This window comes from Stylophora pistillata, chromosome 1 (assembly GCF_964205215.1).
Source record: "Stylophora pistillata chromosome 1, jaStyPist1.2, whole genome shotgun sequence".
Lineage (NCBI taxonomy): Eukaryota > Metazoa > Cnidaria > Anthozoa > Scleractinia > Pocilloporidae > Stylophora > Stylophora pistillata.
The window spans coordinates 28,994,655-29,017,402 of NC_142519.1; the positions used below are offsets into that span (position 1 = coordinate 28,994,655).

Below are 22,748 nucleotides of genomic sequence, written 5' to 3' on the forward strand. Positions count from 1 at the left end.
AGTTAGAAAGGAATCTCGAGCAACGTTCAAAATGGCCCGGTTGACTTTAGCGGGGCAGTTGATTCAAAATCATGCTGGAGTCACCAGCTCCAGAGAAGCTTGAAATGCAAGTTGAGAAGGAGCACATGACAAAAAAGGAAGGTCTTTGATTCTGGAGCCCTTTCATTGTGTACATGTATACACATTTACGCTTGGCAGCTTATCACCTTAAAACATTGTGCGTTAGGCATCTGGAAATAATGAAAAGCAGCCAAAAAACCTCTCTTGCCTCTATCGCCGAATGGATTAATTTTCTTAAAATTGAGATTTCAGAACAGGCCAATATCGACATCGATCGATAAGGGAGAAGGGATTTGTCACAATAAAAAACAATTGATTCTGGGTTTACAAGTGCTATTACCTGATATTTTCTTATTGCACTTAAAATTTACGGATCCTGATAGAACGTTCTCGCGGTGAAATTTAAACCTCAACGTGGAGGTCGGTAACCCCAAGATTGCTATTTGATGAGAAAGTCATTCCATCTGCGGCACGTGGCAATTATTTCTTACCAACGCTTGCACATGCTTGCTTATTGCTGTAAATTTCTACTCTGAGTTCGTGCAGGCCGCTCAACGGTTCAAGTTCAAAGCAACCAGTTGGATTTACCGCGGTGGGTCACTGATAGCCGTGGTTAGCTAAGACAACTAAGGTGGGAATTTGGATCTTTGAATCAGTTAATGAACTTTTAGCTTAGGCAATCTCTCTTGAGCTTACATGGTGCAAATGGTATTAGACCATGGATGCTTGAGTGACAAAATTGTAAGAGAGCAAAGGGAAACACTGTTCACCGACAAGTTCGGAGAGAGTGATCTGCTAAACATTTCTTCGAATATTAACCACAGAGTCGCTTGTTTATTTTTTGTCTTTTTTTAATCATTCAGCACCCTGTCTGTCTCTTCTCCATACCTGTTTGAAATGATGCACTGATATTGCAAGGAGAAGCTATACCCTGATGTCTTTGGAGACTAAAAAGGTCTACGTCTACATAAGCGGGAAAAAGCGAAACACAACTATAGTTTACCTTTCATTAAATATTTCATGCACCGAGGGCGTTTTGCGTTGTTCACTCGCTCCGATTTAAACCGATTTGGCTTCTTCTTGTAACTAATTATGTGAGAGAATTCATTTTGTCAGACCACTCCGGTAACGGCTGATTTCTTATTCATACTGAAAGGGTATGATCGAAAACTTGTCAAGGAAAGTAGATGTTACCGCTCAAAACGATAGCAAGAAATACTAAGACGTTCTAGTGTTAAACCAGGCACCGTTCGGTGAAAATAATGCTAGTGTGTAATATAAACCGTGGAAGAGCCGAAATTCACTCAAAGATGTTTACCATAAGCCATCTCGTTAATTGAGACTCTCTAAAGAAAGTTAATAATTAATTTGTAATTAACAGCTCTCCTCGTTCTCTAAGGAATAGTTTATAAAAAAACTTTGCCATCGAACACGTGCTCTGAATAAAGGAGTGATGGCTTAGGATATGCAAATAACAGGTACAGGACGCCACAATCAGTTCGATATTGCATAGCAAGTTTTGTTTAATATTCTGAAGTCTAATTCTCTAAAAAAATCGGGACATAAGAAATATTTGGCTTCTTTGGTCGACGACAAACGCGAAACAGCATTTTCTTATCAAACTGGGTCAGTGACTGACGAGTTCCCTGGCAGTCATCTGAACGTTGCAAGTTCAAGCAAAAGGTACAGAGGTAATATTTACACAGCTGCAGTCAAGCCGACAATAATTCAGCGATCTTCACGGAACTTCACGGAACTTATGTCTTATATCAAGTCATTTTGATGCGCTTGGTCTAACTCTAAGCTCTGTTTGTATGTTCTTACTTTCCCCTGATGATAACAGTCGATCGATACGAGTTTCGGTCTCGATCGGTTTGTTCCACTAATCCATGAGATCTTACACCGATAACAAAGATGCGAAGCGGAATATTACACAAGTAGAATTATTAGTCAACTTCACACTTCCCAGGATCTGATTAATAACAAGCTAAAACATTAGAAGCGATTATGTTTTTCATCCACTTAACTCTTCTTTGCAGCCGTTGTCTGGTCTTGTCACGCAACGCGTTTGGAAGGGAAAGCTTGCGTGACAGTACCAAACAACTGACGGCTGCGACCACCTGACTGAGAGATTTGACTGCATGCCAAGTTTAGAAACTGTAAAATTGTAGCGAAGGTCGATCCTTTTGACTGACTTTTAAAAGTAGATGGGATCTTGTGGCGCGTCTCTTGAAATTCTATCCGCGCGACAAGAACGGCTTAGAGTACTTACTGAGGGCCTAATCTTTACGCTCTCTGTACTTCAAGGCTCGTAGAGAGAGATTCGTTTTCCGACCGTCCATGTTCGGAAAGGTTCGCGGATCGACCATTGTTCCAGAGAGGTTTTCGCGCTTCTCTTTTAAAATAGAGAAACGTAAAAACGCGATCGCAATTATCAAAAGGTCAAACAAACCAAATCGTGTCGCGGAAATGGATTCAGTTGAATTAACTCCTCTGGTCCCTATCGTTCGTAGAAAAAGTTAAATAAAAAAAAAAGGGACAGTTGTTTTGCTAACATCATGCATGCGAATTTGTTTCTCAGTGATTAGAGAATGGATGTCTTCTCAAGGACTGCCTTGAAAGCACATAACAATAAACGATCCTTGCACAACGTATCGCCTTTAGGCTGGTCCAATGAACTCGCAAGAGGAGCACAAACCTGGGCTAACAAACTGGCTAAGGAAGGTGGTTTGCAACACGATCAGCTGGAAGGGATTGGTGAAAATGTGTTTATGGCCTCAAAGGGTTTCGATGCTGCTGCAGAAGAGGCCGTAAAAACCTGGTATTCAGAGGTAAGTGCTTCATAATCGGTAATTTAGTTTTGATATACAGTATAAACTCGCTTGATTGTACCTAACGACTTTTTAAGGGATTGAGGGAGTCACACAATGGAAGACTTGAACTGAGTGAGCCTAAGTAGGAGTATCAGCTACGGCTCTTGCTTTGGTTACATCACGCGACATCTACTCTCCCAAAAAATGTGTTGATAGGGAAGAGAGCTCATGGTCAGCTCAGTGCGTCACATGACTTTTTAACAGTTAGGAGATTGAGGGAGTCACACTATGGAAGACTTGAACTGAGTGAGCCTAAGTAAGAGCGTCTGCCACAGCTCTTGTTGTGGTTGCATCACGCAACATCTACTCCCAAAAAATGTGTTGATAAGGAAGAGAGATCATGCGCAGCTCAGTGCGTCACAAGGCTAAACAACGATTATAATTGAGACTAGAGAGAGACGTGTGGAATGAAAGATTTGCGCTAAACATTTATTAATTAGATGCTATATTAGCTGACTCCATCAAGGATTGGGGTTGGGAGCTGCATTATTTCGCATAACTGAGCTACAGTAGTACGAGGTTTGCTTTACAACTTTAATAGTAGCCTTGGGATAATACAATAACAAGAATCTACTTTTAGATCGAGCGATATGATTTTACAAGAGGCGGACATCAAGCTGGAACAGGTCATTTTACTCAAGTGATATGGAAGGATTCGAAGGAGTTGGGCATGGCAAGGGCTAAAAGTTCTGATGGAAGTGTATACGTGGTGGCAAGATACCGCCCAGCTGGAAATATGTTAAATTCATTCAATGATAACGTCGTTCCAAAGGTGAGGCTGGCTGAAATTTATCCTCCAGTTATTAGAAATTGTGGTAAAACTTGTGGCAATGTGAACAGCTTGACTAAAACTTTTGAATAACAACAAGAGAAAATGATTTAAGGATAAAAACCTACTGCAATTAAGCAATTTCGCAGTAAAACGCAGATAGGCAGGTCTTAACCTCATAAAGCCCTAAATGTATTGTTTTTTTTTTTGTTAATTATTTGTCGCAGAGGTCAACGGAAGAGAAGCTTCAAACGCAAGGTGAGTCCTTGTTGATATTTTTTATAGACTTGATCCCTTTAATTTTGGAGGATTTTTATAAATTCATATTAATTCTTTCCAATCAAATCATTGTTTCTTTCATTTTACAGACAATACTTTTTCTCAAGAAATCATGATCGATGTGCAAGATTCCACTTCAACCAAATGTAAGTGAGCTTTGTAAGCATTTCAACTACGTAGCTCAGCGGCGGGAGGACCACAACGCATGAAGATGATCAATAAAAAACGGGAGTATCCGTAGGAGCGATTGTACTTAAGGGGGCGGAGGGCTTAGAATGCATGGCTGGGAATCGCTGAGCTATCAAGGGTGTTCCAGTTCTAAATGGACTCCCCCCTCCTACCAGATGGCTGCAGATTTTGTGGGTTGTTGAGCCAAGGAGATCGTGCGAATTCAGATTGTTGTCAGTTCTTTTTTGTCTTTGTGAACGAAAAATGTGTGGGTTCATCGCCGGCAAAAAAGGGACTGTAACTTAAAAGTGAATTAAAGGGTGGTTTTACTTTGCGTAATTTATATTTCATCTCCCCCCTCTTCCCCCCCCCCCCCCCTTCCACGTTCAGTGTTGTCGCTTATTCATCGTTTTGGGGTTGTAATTGAGAAGCTAGCGGGCATTTTTACCTAAGAGGTTTTTCATAAAACGACTTCCTATACTTTCCGTTCTGAATGCGTTTTCCTTAGTTTCAGATTCCTTCATTGACACTGTGTTAAAAGCCCACAATGAACTACGACTCTATCATAACGTGCCCAGCCTTAAATGGTCACAAGCACTATCAAAAGACGCACAAGCTTGGGCCGAGAAACTGTCACGAAACGACGAACTGCGTCACGCACGTAAAGAAGAGCGGAATTTCAAGGGTGAGAATATTTGCCGCATGTCTGACCACTATGATGTTACTGACGCTGTCAGAATTTGGTATTCGGAGGTCCATAGTTACAAATATGACTCGCCAGGGTTTAGCCGTGATACTGGTCACTTCACACAGATTGTTTGGCGAGAAACGTCTGAAGTCGGAGTTGGAACTTGTAAGAGTCGAGATGGAAGACTTACGTACATTGTAGCAAGGTATCATCCAGCGGGGAACGTGTTAAAAAGGTTCAGTGAAAATGTACTACCATCGAGCAGTTCAACCATTTAAATTACTACTGTATACTTTTAGAAAGTTTCCATCGAGACTTATTAAAATCGTAACGTCAGAAAGTCAGATTACCAAGAACTTGTGTGTGTTGGGGAAATAAATGACGATCTATGAGAAATGAATAGTTTATCTTTGTGTAATTCGTAACTGTGGGTTTTCTGTACTGTGATATTGCATGTAATGGAGCAAAGACAAGTCATTAGTTAGCAGCGGCCGTGCACCTTGTAAGGGGGTTTTGTTCTTAGCGTCTCTGCGTTGTGCAGATTGTGCTAGTTTTCAAACAGTTCTATTTTTTCAACAATTGACTTACTGCTGCAATTAGGTGGCTCTGCCACCTCTATTTTAATTGAAGTCCCCTAATTACCGCAAGGCAAGCAGGCTTCCACCCAACTTCTCACGATGAATTTGGGTGTTCTGTGCTTCTCGCGTTTTTCTCGCAGACTAAGAAACTGGGTATAAGAGAGCTCAATTCAACATGGCGGCGATGAAGGAGTAATGCACGTGGAGGTTAAACTTGGTTGGTTTTCAGCGAATTGGAAACATTCGTGCCTGTAAATCAAAACATGAGTAATTTCATATTAATGGCCTCTCTGTACACTAATCGCGTCGGTTTATGGCTAAATCGGCTGCATAACTTCGTGTTTGGAACACATCGCTCTTTTCCAACCTAATTAGCAACAGGGACAAACACGCTTCTAGAGGTAAGTTAAGTCACACTAAAAAGTATATTTATCACATTTCTTACATGAACTTGTGTTTTAGAGACTCGACAGATATTACCCAGGAGTAATTAAGCGTTAGTAAAATGCGTTCGATCTTTGTTGTATATATAAAATAATTTCTCGAGTTATGCTTAGTAAAACCGAAGATATAATTTTAATTAGCTCTTGCTTTGACTCTACAGAAGACAACAAGCATCTCACCATCACGTTATTCATAATAGTTTTTTTTATTGCATTTTTAGATCCCCCACTGGCACCTGTTCCATATCTATGGAACAGTCCAGTGAGACCTAACATCTCACAAGTCCTAGTCATCTACTTCTGAAACTCCTGACCACCTGCATTGTCACCAGCTTTACCATCCCTAGCTGCAACTTGACTGCCATCATTGATTTCAGCTGTGCTGACCATGTAGCGAGAACAAGAACAAGCACCAGCATCAGCATCATCTCCACTTCAAGCAACTTCACAGACTCAACCACCGTGTCCTTCAGTGGTCAAGTTTCTTCATATCAAACTGTTTCCCCACTGCGATGGACATTTGTTTTTGTCGGTTCCAGCCTGGCGCGGCCGCTAACCCAGATGCCCTCCTGAGCAAATTTTCAAAATGGCGGACAAGCCAAAGAGAGAGATAAGAGAACCAAAGCGATTCTGCAACGAATATTCAGCATACACCCCTGTTAAAAAGGTCACTTCACAGAGAAAAGATACAAAATTGTATGATATTGAGGTCACGGAGGTTGACAAACCCAACAAGAGATTGAAGATTCACTACATTGGCTACAGTACACACTTCGATGAGTGGAGACCCTTCGGGGTTCTGTCCTCGTGTACCGGTTCACAAGAGCCAATACAAAAGACCAAACAATACACAATAGCTAACCGATAACTCCTAAACAAAGAAAGAACAATGGTTAATTCCCTTGTGAACCGGTACACCAGGACAGAACCCCCTTCGGGGACGGTGAAGCATCTGAATATTTTCCTTCGAAATTGTATAGATTAGTAGGCTGCAACAAAAATTTATTGGACGACGTTTAAGGTAAAAACAGCAGTCTAACCTGAAAAAAGGTATTTATTCCGACTCTTTCGGAAAATAACTTTACAAGTCTTACTTGTTTATCTCGTAAGTAAACGATAGTGAAGCGCTTTCCGAGCTACCCGATTCTTCTCCCACTGCTTTCACGCTTATAAAACAGGAAACGAGCAAAGGGAGGAAGGTGTGGCTGTTTTGACTAGCCATTTGACGAGGTTCAATCTGCTCCTTGTTCGACAATTTACATATCAAAACAAAGGAAATTTGTTCCTCTCTTTGATTTTGACGGTACATTTTCAATTTTCGCTTGCGTAAGAGAGAAATCGCCCAAGACTCCTTGCTCGGTCTTGTTTTGACCACGAACGCCTTCTTAATTTTGACGGACCCGCTCGGGAAAAGGTGAAAATGACGAGGGAAAAACTTTATTTTGTAGTACGAAAATACACAAAATGGAAAGCCATGATATTATAGTTCAATATTTCGGTGGTACATTGTTAACTTTTAATACAGAGAGTCGGCAAGATGATATAACATCCAAAAATCGCACTCTATTTGAGTGGGCCGATGAAGTGGGCGTGGTCACGAAATTCAGTAAGAGACTATTTGTACCCCGTGAGTTTGATATGCTGTGTCGAAAACATTTTATTGTTTTTTTTTTAGCGAAATAATCACCAAATTGACTCTGGTAACGTTTTTGTTGATGGGAAAACGATAATTTAATTGCTTGGCTCCGTGTCTTAGAAAAGTTTTTATGAGCAAAATAATCGTGGTCAAATATACTATTCTGTTTCGAGTCTGGTCGAAGAAAAGGGCGAGCTGTAACGTTCATTTTTAGGAAAATAAGTAACGATTAATTTGCTTGGTTCGATGTCTTATCAGCTTTTGTTGCGTCAAGAAAAAGTTAAATTTTGTCAAATTAAGAAACGTTGTTCACTTACAAAAACCTTATTTGCGATTTTTCTTTGTCCTGTGTTACATGAAATGCCGACGGAAAATATTATTTTTCCCCTACAAAGAATAAACCCAGTGTCTGTTCTGGAAGAAGAGAAGATCGAGTTTACTCCCCTCTCGAAAAACACGATCAAGATTCTTTTTGCCCAATTTTTTAAATTGATGATTTTGCAGCCTTCATAAATAACCGCAACTGTGTGATTTCATAATGACATTATAATTTTTTCCAAATCAGACACTGGTTTATTATTATCTAAAACCGGCAAGAGAACTTTGGCATAAATTGAATATTGTTAGCTGGTGCTGATTCACGTTTCGAAAAGAGTCAAGTGTGACTTTATGAGTCAGTCAATGGTACATGTAATAGTTGATTCGTCAGTTGGAAGGTGTTTTCGTTGGCTTATAAACTCCAGTAAAGGTTATCAACGTCAAGTTCGTCTTTAACAGTCTCGAATAACCACCGCAGTCAAGTAAAAAGCATTGTTATGATGGTCAAAATGTCGAATTTCTGGTAACTAGTTGGTTATTTTTGTTGTGGAGTTATTGTAGGACGCCATTATTATATGACAATGTGGTGATTGGTCAGTTCTGATCTGTCGTTAAAAATTACGTCGTTCCGTTTTATTCAATGGTTATGTACATGCCAATAAAAAAGGTCGTTTAAAAGGTGCTGTTAGCTGTTGAGATTTGTTGGGAAACCTCAAAAACTGTAATCCAGTTTATCGATGTCGTTTAGTAAAAATTCGGTTTATGTTGCGGGTCAAACGTTGTCAGTCGATATTGTTCAGCGCAGCAGTTACCAAAATTGCAGCTATTGTTACTGTTTCGTTGGGCGATCAGTCTTTGACGGAGTCAGACTTCATCCCTATCCTATTAGTCATTCGATTGGTCAGTAAAATCATTGTCAAAGGGTAATTAATTTTCGTTTATTTGTCAGAATTGTGGTTTGAAGAGCTCTTTTCGTGAGTTATTGCCCCGGTAACAAACATCACGCCGTTTATCGTTTCAGTAGTTTTGTAGTTCGTCTGTTTTATAGTTTTGTTTAGTTCATGTAATAGTGTTGGCGTTGTATTTAATCATGGCTCTTCCTCTGCAAAAAGTTGCTATAGTTTAGAATGAATTAAGCCAGCTTTTGTTGCCAAATCGTGAATTCGCGATGAACCATTAAGCCATTGTTCTCTTTTCGATGTTAATTACGTAAGTTGATGGTCAGAGCAAAGTCGTGAATTTTTAAGGTGGCAGCGCTAACTGCATGAATTGAAAATCGATGGACTAGTTAAATCTTCGTTCCTCCAAATATTTCTCTTCGATGACCTTAGCCCAACTGAGTTATGTTTTTCTTTACGTCACCAATTTTGCGAAAGCGCCTATACTTGATCGATATAATTCCTCCATTTGCCAAAAATAAAACAAAAAGAAAAAAATTGGCAAGAGTACCATCTAACCTCATACATTAATTATGGATTCAGACTAGTAGACTTCGTTTTTAAAGATTTGTCGTGAAAGACAAAGTGGAATGTATGGGGTTAATATGGTACTCTTTCCAAAAAATGTCCTATTTTACTGTTCTTTATTACTTGCGGTGCCACCTTAACTTCACTCTCTGCAGCATCAACATCTTGTCGCTATAGCAACGTAAATGGCTATGGTGACTTGAGGTACCAAGTGCTTTGCATTTATGAAATTTTGACCGAGAAATGAAGACTATAGTTTAAAACTGAATATTCGTCCTTCCTTTTTTTCCCTTTTTTTTGTTATGGACCAAATCATTTGAAAATGAATTTTTGAATGCGTAGCATTTTAAGAATTCACATCGAGGAACTAAGCCATAAATTATTTAAATCGAAAACTCGCGTTTGCTTTTTGCGTAATGAACGATCGAATCATTTCAACTTGGTTTTGTTTGGTTTAACCTCGCCGATCGGTTATTTGTCAACATGCAAAACAGTCAGTACCTCAGAACTATATCATCGATCCCATAGACCGAATGCAAATATGGTGTCCAATTTGAATCGCCATTGTTCTGGACTGACTAGCCTCGTCTTCACGTGGAACTACAAAAGATTAGTACATGTGCGAGAGGCTAGTCAGTCCAGAACAATGGCAACTCAAATTGGACGCCATATTTGCATTCGGTTTATGTACTCACTCTTGTATTATTCTTGTAATGCAGACAGTTTACAGATCTCTGATAGTAAAATCATCACTTTGAAATTCTCGAGTAGAGTCCGACATTAGTTCAGTCACCATTTTACTAAAACTAAATAACAACGTAAAGTTCTTATCTTTGTCGATCCTCTCTTCCTATTTCAGTGATTCCGGTCTTCCTTTCGACCAAATATTTCACATTCCTTTTCGTCCTCGCAAAACAGCTTCATCAAACAAAAAGTGATTAAGCTGGTGAGAAAGACGCAAATTTTTAAGGGATAGTTCAAAATTATCTACCCAGTATTCCACCTAGAAACTTAGGGCGAGTAAGTGAAAGTCCATGTTCTATTATTGACAAGTAGTTTTAACTTATTTTTCCTGGAAACTTTAACTCCAGAAATAAAATTACAAGAAATTTGTGAAATGACCTGGCAAATTTTATTATCGCCGCAAAAATGTCCAGAAGGCATTGTTAATAAAATTGCTACTTGCACGTGGTCATGAAGCCTTGGAAAGTGAATGAAGTTTGGGCGGCGAGATCTCAAGTGTCTCTAAATTTTTTAAAATTTCTTTCCCTACAGGTGAGAAGCTTTTACAAACTAAAGCGAATCAATTTACTGCTTCTTGCTGCCTAGTTCGAAACGAAGCGACGCCGAAAACCACTGAACTACACGCGCACATGTTAGCTCTCGAAGACAACATTCAATAGCTGAACTCTCATATTTTCCATCAACAGTACTGTATACCTTTGATGAAGAAGAAGAAGAAGAGAAAACAGTTCCTTCTCTGACATGAACGTCTCTTCAGTCATCTTCCATGTCCTTTCCAGCTCATACACATAGCCCCATCGAACACGTCTTCATCCAACAAACACTAGTATGGTTTGGTGTGCATACCACAATTTTGCATGAATATGCATTAGAAACAGCAACCAATCACTGAGAATCACGTCATGATGTAGACACGATTTTTGGCAACAACAACAACAATTTAACATTTATATAGCGCAAACTACTATATAGATAATCAGTCGCACTTTTTTTACAATCAGTTAAGGTGAGATCAGCCACTTCAGTCCATGTATTGATTTCACCTTCCCTCCCCAACTCACCCTAGATTAGACACTACACAAAGATAGACCACAACACCGGGCACTACGTGCCCTACTCTTTTCGAAGAGTGTGTGGGTTCTTTAACGTCCCACAATTTTTATCACTTATAAGCTGTAGCCCAATCAAAAAATGGTGAAAAAAAAAAAAAATGCCGTAAAGAATGCGTTTTGTATATTAATAGGAGTGTGATTAATTTAAATTTGTATGATCGCGGCATATATCTCTTCTTTTATTTCCTCCTTTTTTCTTCATACCTGTAAACAGTGACCTCCTGACTCATCGGATTCGTGTTCAATGAAAAGAAATGGTTAAACGATGGCTGAGTTTAAATCAAATGTTAAGAAACTAAATGTTAAATTGAGAGGAAGTCCTAAATCTAAATGAGTGTCATGTTTTCTCTTTAGATGGAAGAAGAGAGAGGAAAAAAAACAACAAACAAAAACAAAAACAAGGGGAAAAAAAGGACAAAAAAAATATTCAGGCGTTAGACCGTGGACGACACCGAAACCTCAGGTCGAATGCAACTGTGGATCATATCCACTACACTACAAGGCCTTTCGCTGGACATGCATCGTGAAATAAAGGGTAATAAAAGCTTCAAGGTACTTTTTATAGCCAGGGCTTCCCTTTAGAGGCTAACATTGTAAACAGTCGTCCTCAATGAGCAGAAACACATTGCATGTATTTTGTGTTGAGGTCCTTTTATTCATTTGTACAACTTGAGGATATAAGTGACTTCCTTCCTTATAGAAGCACTTTTAAGTGAAAATAAAAACAGCAACAAATGAGCTGCTGCGCCTGGCCAGGCCTCTGGACTTTTCTCTCTCTGAACATTAATTTGAATCGGAAATTTTAAACAAAGTCCAGGTCGCACCTCTGATTTTGTTCCCTTCTTCTTTTTGGATGAGTTTAATTCACAATCTTTGACTTTGCTGTTGGAATAGTCTTAAATTTTGCTACCTCGTTCTAGGCTTAGTCCATTTTTTAGCCTAACTCTAAAGTCTTGTCAGTTGCTACTTAAAGGCCATGTGCCTCCGTCCATGGCTAGATTAAAGAATCTTTTTAGGCTCAGGGAGTCTTGCTGACTTTCTTGTTCTTTCATTCCCATTGTTGTTGTCACAGCGCTTGGCTGGAACCTTAAAAGAACATTTTTGCGTGATAGATGATGTCCATAGTAGGAGCCCTGCCCAAGGAATGACTCTCCTGGAGTTCTGATAAATTTCCATCCAGGAACTTCTTACAGGCTTCAATCAGGTTTAGTCTTGGTCATCTCGTGATGAGCCTCCATAATGTAGAGAATTGACCTTTTTTCTTCTTGTCTACTGAAAGGCTGACATAGGAGTGCCACTTCTTTGCAGCAGTGAAGGACAATGAAGAACAGTTTAAGCCCGTTGTTAAACGTGGAAACGACGAACAATATAATTCAAACATTTTACTATTGGTTTTCCTTTGCTTCGCAACTTGACTGGACCAGAAACTCGCACAAACTTTTCAACCAGTCAGATTAAAAAATGAAACCACGACTTGGTTACCCGCGTTTTCCCGCGCTAAGAGTAGTTTGCTAAATTATTCTTCTTTGAATTCTCACCTGCTCCTTTTGATATTTTTATTTGCTTTGATTGGCTGTTATGATCATGATCAAGGTTTTCGCATTGCGACAGCCAATCGAAGTGCACTCTATACGCAAAGTGACTCCCCAACTACCGACTTACCCCTGAAGGGATGTCAGTCAGGTTTAATTTCGCCGTTTTTTTAATCCTGCAGCAGTTCATGGAATAGCGACTGATTCTGAAGAGATAAAATTTATATTTGGATTTCAGAAACACTGAAGCACTTTTCAAAGAAAGCTCTTTGGCGATCGTCAGCGGATGTCGAACGAACGAGGTTGACCACCTCTCGTTACTCAACACAAGGGACTTGAGAAGCAGGCCATAGGTCACAGAAAACCATAGCGCATCCTTTGCCATTGTTCTGTGAATGGCAGCAATAGTTGTCATAATTCTATCGAATTCTTATAAATGAAGTTATCAAATGTCACTTACGGCCCCGCGCGCAATCTCATAGTGAAAGCTGACGTGTGCAGGGCCGGACTGGTTTACGTGAAGCCGGTCCGGAATAAGCCGTCAAGTCCTGCACTCACACGGATCTTTCGTATACTCCGATAACGTGAATTGGAATCGTAGAAGTCAACTAAAAATAAAGGGGAAATTATGACGAAGAATAAAAAGAGGAAGTTTTTCCTAAGAATCTTTACAGTAGTTGTCCAGTGGGCGCCTTTCTTTTATATGCTGATACGTGCTATTTTGGTAGCGACGAAATTTTCTAAATTTTCTACACTTAGTGGTCATACGATAAATTGCTTAATGACCATTTTCATCGGGCCGAACGGGAAAATATTTGGCTCTTGTACGTGACGCAAGTACCCCGCTGCACTCGGTCCGTACGTCATGACCTCGGATCGAAGGTTTTCCCTCTGGCCCTTTCACTCAGTCAGTAAGCATAAATTATTTAAGTCGAGTGGTAACAACAGACTTCGGTGCAAGTATTTTCTGTCCTTTCCCTTAGTAACTATTGCTACATGGTGGTGTCTACTAGAAAAAAAATGTGAGGATCACTCTATAAAATGAATAGGAAGACGTTCCCGTAGATTTTTCTTCAATGGAGGTTAACCTCAAAATAACGCCTCAGGGCATTTGAAATATGGATAAAAAAAAAAACATGTGGCCTTGAACAGGGCCTAGAATACATGTTTACTGATTTATGCAAATTGAACCCGCATTGGGTTTTTAAGAAACATCGTACCCCAGAAGACCAGTCTGAATAAAGCACTTGTTCGGACACGACTCGAGCAACCGTCTCACAGCCAGTTGTACCAGGATATAAACAGTATAAAAGGTATCTCAACTGCTTTGCTTATATCTTTTTTAATTTGCAACCTTTCTAAGCAGTCTGTCAGTATGAAGATGATGACTCTTGGCTGAGGTAAGTCGTATAGAATTTATTGCGTTTATCCGACACGTCTTTCAAACAATAAACGCATGGTGGTCGTCACAATGAATTTTCTTTGACTACTCTCGAATTACAAACAAGAAACCCCAGGACATTCGAAAACATACAAATACAATGTGAAATGACAAATTTTGTCTTTCTACTCTTCGAAATCTTTAATTTGATATTCCTCTAGGCAATATGATCTTCCTGGTTCGATTCTTCCAAATTGTAGACATCGTCCACAAAGCGGCTGGAAAACAAAAACTTGCAATTACTATCGAAAGAGAGAAAAAGTGATCAAATTCTTAAAATAATTGACTAAATTTTGATCAGTTACTCTGAAAAAATGTTACAGTTTTCTCAATAAAATCGTCGACGTCGGTTCTAGAAAGCAAAAAGGTGTTCCTTAGTCTCTTAAGAATACGATTCATTCATCAAATTTACATATTATTGTCCTAAAAGTCTGCAGTTCAAAGAAGAAAAAGCTTATGTTTCTGTAAGAGCCCCACTTTTAACTTGCCCTAGCAGAGCACTTAGGGAAAAAAAAAAAACAAACAGAACAAAAAAGCGTCGGTAATGTCGGACGGGGAACGTTTAGATAAAGATCTTAGTTTGTAAATGGGTAAGCCTTAAACACAGAATGTAATATTCATGTATTTTCTGTTATGGGTAAATAATGACTCAAGTGTATGTGCGCAATAGCAAACAAAATACTCTGCTCTTCACGGCAAGAAATGTGTTCAACAATTCTTAATTTGCTTTTCTCGCGATTTTGCCATTTCGTGACTTAAATGCAACCAGCTACCAAAACGTCGATCGTCTTGAAAATTTCTACAGGGAAAATTCGTCACCTGGTCTTATAAAGACACGTGCCAATCACCCACAATGTCATCGGAAAAATTAAAACTCACAATGAAAACTGAGGCGATAAAAAACAAATATAAAGTGTGCTTGAATTAATTTTCCTCACGTTTTTAGGCTGATATTCCAATGTAAGGATTTCGTTTCCACGGTATCCGCTTTTCGATTGTAATCCCAATATTTGCGAACCGAGTGAGGGTCAATATTCCAAAGGAAATTGATTTATTTTTCTCTAGCTCGATCCTTATACTCTCTATATATGAAATATTCAAGTGTTAATCAATCAAACTGGCTTTCATTTATTACAACGACGATTTGTAAATATTAAAACAATTTTCGAAATATATATTAATACTATGCATTTAGCTATCTTTAACTTACTAATATAGCATTCTTATGAAGGAAAATTTAAAGTGGTTCGATCATTATTATATATGTTGATTACTTTCAGTTGTGCGAAAGAGCAAAATATGAATTTCGTTTTCACTTGTTTATTTCTCTTTTGCTGCCCTCGAGCAGTTTTGAAACCTCTCCAAGACAAGTCACTTAATAATCTTTATGAATGATTACGTCATTTGCTAAAAATTCAGCCTCCCGAAATTTCTCCTAATTTGCTTTATACTTTTCCCGATTCCATATCAGTGTTGAGGGTTTTTGCCATTCGCTTGGAAGAATTATCGAAAGGTATCAAGAACCTGTAATTTTCTTCTTTATTCTCTTCTGGAGAGCTACTACAGCAACGCTCTATGCATCAATAATAATCATCATGCTCTAACGTGAGGAACCAACGCTTTAAGTAGGAAAATCGTAGACATGTTTGGGTCAGCTGACCGTGGAAGTTTCCGCAGTGTATTCGTTGTTTTGCAAAGGGGGGAAATAGGGTGGCTCGCTCCGAAGCACCTGGCGAGCACCAAAGAACCAATAAACGCCAATGATCGAGCTGCATCGAAAATCAGGCGCACAAAACAGCATCTCAGTGTGGGTAAAACTCAAGGTCAGTTTTACCAACCCAAACATGACCACCGAGCAAACCAATTATTCTCAACCATAACAAGCGATTAAAATGTCTAGCACGACAAGAAGGAAATCCGCGAACTGAGCCAAGTTCAAGCACACACTAAAAATAAAAGATCAAAACAATAGATCTACCAAAATAACAACGTAGACGCAAAAAGGCGAGACTCATCAAAACAAAAGGTAAACCTAAAAATACTCAAAATAGCAATCCTTTAAAATACTCTACAACATCAGTCTCGTGATTTTTTTAAGTGTGTACTCTTTTGATGCAAATGCTTCGGAAATACTCTCGCAATAAACAACACCACTCTTAAAAACCTCACCACTCTTGGTCATTCTAGCGTGACATGCATGATGACTGTTGTGGGTTTGATCTTCCTGAAGTACATCTCGTAATGGAAGTTGAAACCCCTTGTGCTAATCACTTGACAATTGAAAAATTTGCCGGCGTGCTAAAGTCCAGCAGTTCATTTTCAATACGTCAATATCGCTATTTTCAGTTTCAGTGTAAAACAGTGTTATGAATTCTTTTGGAAAAGAAGCTTTGGAGGCTCACAATAAGTTTCGCGCTGCTCACCAAGCTCCACCACTGACATGGTCTAGCGCCTTAGCACAAGATGCTGAGGTCTGGGCAAAGAAAATCGCAAAAAAAGGTCGCCTCGAACATGACGACACCAAAGATGGAGAAAATATCTATATGGTGTGTGGACGCGAAATTGACGGCACCGATGCTGTAAACAGCTGGTACAGCGAAGTCAAGGATTATAACTTTGGTAAACCTGGATTTCAGTCAAACACCGGTCACTTTACGCAAGTTGTGTGGAAGAGCAGCGAAGAGCTGGGCATTGGAAGAGCTAAGAGTGCCGACGGTAAAGAGTTTGTGGTTGGTCGTTACAAGCCAGCAGGAAACATGATGAGGGCCTTTGCGGAGAATGTTCTCCCTTCCAAAGTACGTGAAGCTGGAGAGCGTTACGAGCATTTGATTCAGAAATTTGTTGTTTTGCCCCTCGGTTTCGAGTTTTTTACAAGTCTTTAATCAGGCATTCCCTCTTTTAGTGCACCGACAAAGAGACGAAGCTCTTTGTTAAGGGTCCCGTGGGAGGGTCTGTATAGTGTCGCTTTTCGCCGCGCTGAACGGAGAGACGCCCGACGCAGGCTATACATTTATCCCGAATGATGTCTGTTGTCATTGCAGGATGGGCCTGTTAAAATTCCTGAGAAGGAATCAGCCAGTAAACAAGGTTCCGTGCCCGTGTACCGGCGGCAGAAACACGAGGAAAGACCAACACAAGGAGTTGAGACGCGGACAGAGGAAAAGGTGATGCCGTAAATTTTGATCAAAATTAAGGAAATATAAAATTCAATACCTATTGCATCAGGTTTGAGATACAATGAATATATGAAGTTCATATATTTTGAGCTGCGGTATTAGATACGTATGATGCACGATCCTCGCAGTAGGATCGCTAACTCAGGTCTTGACCCTGATATTTTCTAATACAGATTTCAAGGTAGTTAGCTTTCCTTGCCATTTCTATTTCGTGTACAGTAGTACTTTGCAGTCAAAGACGAATGGATGAAAATATTCAAGAATCTTCAAGAGTTGGTAAATTACAATTCATTTAAAAAAGATAAAAGCTTTTCCGACAGTTGACTCTGTTTGTGGAAACATTTTCTATCACAGACTATCATACTCCCAGATGGTACAAAGAAGACTGTTTTGTCCACCGTGACTGTGACCCTAAAAGGAAATGGTAAGAGTGAATCACAAAAACCATGGATTTAATCTTGCATTTCTTCTGTATGTTTTCCATGCGTTAAGGACCACAGAGAAGAGTTTTTGGCTGGACACTATATTAGCTCTGTTTGTTTCTAATGGTCGTCTTTTTTTCTTTTTAAGATCAAGGTGGTTATTCCAGGGAAACAGTGACGACAATATCAGGTGGGAGGTTCAGAAGTTAATCAATCATTCAAGATCATTGATTGAAGTATTTACAACACGGAACATTTAAATATTAAACAAAAAAAAAAAAAATGCTAAAGACTCTGATACCGGACATTTTTTCAGCCCACACTAATTTTCAACAAGTAAGAATCAATCTTTTACTGCTTACTGCGTAAGCGTAACGCTAACTTTAGTGTGGGTTCAAAGCAAGATCCTCTATAGAAGCTAGACAAGACGTTATAAATTTGGCCAGAAATTCATCTTTCCTATCGCCAATTCTCGAAACGCTGCGTTCTTACCGACTTAAGAACGCCAGGAGCAAGCTCTGAGTACTCGCCACATGCAGAGTCTATTATCGCGTGTTTTATAAAATAGATGGGATCAACTTCTATGATCTCGGACGAGACATATCAAAGACAAATCCACAGCAATGTCTATTAAACTGTACAATTCATTTTTTTTTTCAGTTTTTTTTTTCGCTAAAAGTCTTTTCCCAGTCAAACCCATACAGAACACATAATAAAACTTCGAACTTGATTAGAATGGATCAGAGAAATGTGCAGTATTTTTCAAAGATCAAAAAAGATTGCCCGAGGGAAGTTAAATTGAAAAACTGATATCCAAATAGTTGAGCAGAAGATTTCAGACCACAGGAATGTTTTGACGTGTAACGGCCGGACTTGGCTCTTCCGTTTCATAGGATCGCTAACTCCGAGTTCGCAGCTATTGACAACCAAAGCTTTTGATCTGTAGCTGGATGCGCATACATAAGAATTAATGAAGAGAAACTATAGATAAGGATTCATTTTTTTAAGTCATTCATTCATATAACCTTCTCAACTATTTTTTTTCATCTCTTTGCATTTGCATTGCAGAAACCAGAAAACAGGACAATTTTGCTCAAGACATGAAAACAGCACTTCCTCAAGGTTGTATCTATGTATTTTGAAATTCCTTGTTAAAAGGAACGGCGAAAACGGAGCATACTTCTTTAAGATCGATCACAGATTATTTCACCCATTCGTGCATTGACTCATTCATTAATTTAGTCATTTATTTGCTCACTCTTTCACTAATTCACTAACTCATTCATTCACTCACTCACTCATACACTCACTTATACACTCACTTACTCCGATTCACACACCTGCTCGCCACTCACTCACTCATTAACTCACCCACCCAATCACCCACTAACGAATTAAACGTGAAACGTGAAACGTGAACGGCAAGAGTGACCACGTTATAATCTTGTTTTCCCGCCATTTTTGCACGTTTGTCGGTTGCGCTTTGCCGCACCAAACCTATTCCTTGTTAGACTTGAAAGGGTGCCTTCAAATCCGCCATGACGTGAGCTCACACGAAGCTAGAACAGCAAGGTTCACGCTTTTTTTTACGTGAAACGTGAAAGGACAAGCTGACGTTTCCTGTTTCGCGTAAACACCGTGTTTAATCTCTCTCATGCGTTTATGTTTTAATGCAGGTTCTCCACGTACTCAAGACCCAAAGGATTCTAAGAGTTCTTCAAGTACAGGTAAAGAAATTCAAATGCATGTTATTTCTTACGCAAATCTTTAAAGTGCTTAATTTCCTCTATGTCATTTACGGTTTTGCTGTGTCTATTTACTACCAAATTTATGTAAGAATACATATTTTAGTGAGAGATTTTTCACTTTTGAAGAACAGTAGTGTAGCTGGCTAAAACCGCAGACTCACCAAATGTGTTTTGGTATAAACTAAAACAGCGGAAAGCATTGAAGGCGCGCTCTGACTGGCTACTGAAACCTCGAATTTCCTTTGCCATTCACCTCCGGGCAACTTGCGAGTTTCGCGCCCCGAAAATATTGTAATCATTGCAGGAATAAAAGAGTGAAAATCATCTTTTCGTGCTATATATCTTACTGTTTCAATATATACTAAAAGAACTACTTACCTTAGTATCGGTGGCCACCACTGGCTGGCCACCTCAACTTCGGTGAATAGTTGATAATTATTCTTCAGAAAATTTATGGAGATGAATGACTCCTTGGGTGAACCATAATCTTCTACTAGTGAATTCCAGTTTTAGCCATGAATAATCGGTTTATTCGGTTAACATGGTTATATATCGGGACTACGTCTTAGGCCTATCCTTTTTTCCCTAAGGAGGACCGAAAGCCCCCTGTTCTGTGCCACAAACCGGTTTTGCAAAACAGGCCCTTGATGCTCACAACAAATACCGTGCCAAGCATCGAGTGTCACCACTGACCTGGTCGGATGAGATTGCAAAGGAAGCGCAGGCCTGGGCCGAGAAACTGGCACGTGCAGGTAAACTTCAGCACGCTTCGCAAGCGGAACGTAAAGGGTACGGTGAGAACATAGCCATGTTCTCTGGAAGGTTTGAAACAGCTGCTGATGAAGCGACAAACATGTGGTACAATGAAGTCAAAGACTACAGATTCGATAAGCCTGGTTTCCAAGGCAACACTGGGCATTTCACGCAAGTGGTGTGGAAGAAGAGTAGTGAGTTGGGAATGGGTAGGGCTCAGACCGCTGACGGTAAGCTGACGTACGTTGTGGCAAGGTACAATCCTGCAGGGAATATGTTAAATCATTTTCAAGAAAATGTTTTCAAAGGATGAGAGGAGAAAAAAAGTTGAATTTAAACGAATGGTATTTGTAGATCATCAAGTTGTAGATCATTAGCGTAAAAAAATAGTACGAAAACAAAACAAAACAATCAAACGAAGCGGAACAAAAATAGCTACATTTTAGGGGAAGGGTAAAATTTCAGACAAAGCTGTCAAGTTTGTGCTTACTTTCTGTATGTTGATAATAAATATTTGGATAATTGAAATGATATCATGAAGCTATCATTTTCACAAGAAAGGTGTTTTTTTTTTCATAATTTGGGAATTAAGGACATCAGCAGCCACAAAATTAATCTGAAAAGGTACCATCTTTCTATAAAAGTAAATAAAAAACCGTAGGAAAACAAGGGATAAAAACCCCCAAAATTGTAGAATTTCTGTCCCTAATTTGAGCCAATTTAAATAGTCATAGCTCATTCTTTATGAAAGGATGAAAGGAATTCATTACATTGCAATCCAGTAACGGCGCCATAAGGGAAGAAAATGTGAAAAAAAAAAGAATAGTTTACTCACTTCACCGGAATTAATAAATCTCTTTTCCGGAATTAAGGGCCAAATCTTCACCTTCATTCATTGTGATTGTAAACATTCATTAACTGCTTGTTATACTAAAAGGATAACTTTTGAAATAATGACAGATTTAAGCAATTAAATGCCCAGTGGGGTAGCTTACCATTGTATTAGATGAAAGAGAAAATAAACTGCATTTTGAAAATTGTACGAGTTAGGACAAAGTTCAGAATGAATTTTTCGAAACAGAATTCCATTCTTTAAAAACAGCCGACTAGAATTTTTGAGAACAGCCTTTCTACCCCTCTGATAAATTTTTACTAGTTTAAATGAAGCGCTTTGAACCCTTTACACACTTTATGCATATTCTCAACGCTGTTCAATACGCTTCCTATGAAACTGACAAGGAGAATTGTTTAAAAGTCAAGAGCTTCTTTGGAAGGCGATAATTTTCTTAATTTAGATGCGAGTCACTCTCAAAGGGTTAAACTAGAAAGGAAGGTCTTCATTTAGTCTCATTTTACAAGTGTTTTATATCTATGGCCATATCTAATCTTGCCTTTCTTTCTGTAGTAAGGGCTTCATTGACACTAATTACTCGTTTGATGGATGATGCAAATATATTGAAGTGCGTGCATCCTGAAGTTGAAGCAAGCTAAGTACGTGCCTCGTGAAATTAAATCAATTAGAGAGGTCTAATCTTTGCCATATAACTCCCAAGCAATTATTAGCAATTCTCAATTGGATCTGCCACACATTTCCTTGGGCTGGAGAATGAGGTGTTCTATCAATGAAGTACTCCTCTGCTGATATACCGCCTCCCAGTTAGCTCAATGGATAGAGCGCTAGACTGTTGTGCGGGAGGTCGAAGGTTCGAGCCCGGCCGGACCAATACTCAAGGTCTTAAAATAATTGAGAAGAATTGCTTCCTTTCTATAACATCAAGAAATGGTTAGATATTCTAGTCTTCTCGGATAGGGACGAATAAATGGATGTCCTGTCTCCTGCAGGAGGGGTAGGAGAGGTTAATTTCCCACGCACGAGATTACTGTGTGATGGATGTCCCTCCCCAGGGTGGGATGGGTGGGTTGGGTTTGGGTGGATGAACCTAGTAGGGGACTACGTGTCCTATTGTTCTTCCACCTGTACAATGTACAAATCCCCGGGGTGGGATGGGTGGGTTGGGTTTAGGCGGATGAACCTTGTAGGGGACTACGTGTCCTATTGTTCTTCCACCTGTACAATGTACAAATCTGTCTATTCTCGTAATTTTTTTTATCACACTGTTTAATGAAATTGGAAGGAGAAAACAAACTTACTTAACTTATTCTAGGTAAAGTTTTGGTAATTAACGGTATAGCTCAGCGGTTAAAAACGTCGTTAAATGTTTTGTATTGAATATGTGGCGCACATTAATAAGTGCTTTCTGGTAAAATGAACTTGAGCTCATTAATGCTTACGACCCCAACAAAAGGAAAAAACAACCAGGTCATTATATTAACATGAACAATAAGTTATTTTGGTGAGGAGAAAGAAATATAAAACACACAATAAGGTCCCGGCAGCCATGCACAGACAAAAACAATTAAGTGTTGGTGCGATTTTAAGAGGGTTGTTTTCTTGCATTGAAGTTGAACTGAATAAAGAAGTCCGTGGGCTGACGTCAATCACTTACGACTCTATTATGTTTCAAAAGAAATCCGGAAAAAC

General features: G+C 39.3%; 2 protein-coding genes and 1 long non-coding RNA gene across 11 annotated transcripts; 2 read left to right on the plus strand and 1 right to left on the minus strand.

Annotated features, from left to right (window-relative positions):
- The first annotated feature begins 440 nt into the window (after window positions 1-440).
- LOC111329042 (uncharacterized) lies at window positions 441-5,233 on the plus strand. Of its 6 annotated transcripts, none has more exons than XM_088749370.1 (6): window positions 441-691; window positions 2,642-2,891; window positions 3,514-3,705; window positions 3,930-3,960; window positions 4,071-4,127; window positions 4,658-5,233. In XM_088749370.1, exons 2-6 carry the CDS (start codon window positions 2,652-2,654, stop codon window positions 5,113-5,115), a joined length of 978 nt encoding a protein of 325 aa, XP_088605496.1. In that variant the 5' UTR covers window positions 441-691; window positions 2,642-2,651; the 3' UTR covers window positions 5,116-5,233. The 6 variants fall into 6 exon arrangements, with proteins under 6 accessions (XP_088605496.1, XP_088605572.1, XP_022789376.1 ...); XM_088749446.1 differs by lacking the exon at window positions 441-691 and adding an exon at window positions 1,488-1,743 and having other exon boundaries at window positions 4,664-5,233; XM_022933641.2 differs by lacking the exon at window positions 441-691 and adding an exon at window positions 1,492-1,751.
- Window positions 5,234-13,821: 8,588 nt separating this feature from the next.
- Window positions 13,822-21,248, plus strand: LOC111329024 (uncharacterized). Of its 4 annotated transcripts, none has more exons than XM_022933601.2 (8): window positions 13,822-13,979; window positions 16,454-16,902; window positions 17,149-17,271; window positions 17,638-17,707; window positions 17,854-17,895; window positions 18,774-18,827; window positions 19,382-19,432; window positions 20,044-21,248. In XM_022933601.2, the coding sequence occupies exons 2-8, from the start codon at window positions 16,474-16,476 to the stop codon at window positions 20,517-20,519; spliced, it is 1,245 nt and encodes a 414-aa protein (XP_022789336.1). In that variant the 5' UTR covers window positions 13,822-13,979; window positions 16,454-16,473; the 3' UTR covers window positions 20,520-21,248. The 4 variants fall into 4 exon arrangements, with proteins under 4 accessions (XP_022789336.1, XP_022789338.1, XP_022789337.1 ...); XM_022933603.2 differs by having other exon boundaries at window positions 20,047-21,248; XM_022933602.2 differs by having other exon boundaries at window positions 13,915-14,066.
- On the minus strand, window positions 14,063-15,156 carry LOC148741988 (uncharacterized). The gene is made up of 2 exons (XR_015996914.1): window positions 15,046-15,156; window positions 14,063-14,325 (listed from the first exon to the last, which is right to left on the minus strand). It is a non-coding gene; the product is annotated as an uncharacterized LOC148741988 (long non-coding RNA).
- Window positions 21,249-22,748: the final 1,500 nt, after the last annotated feature.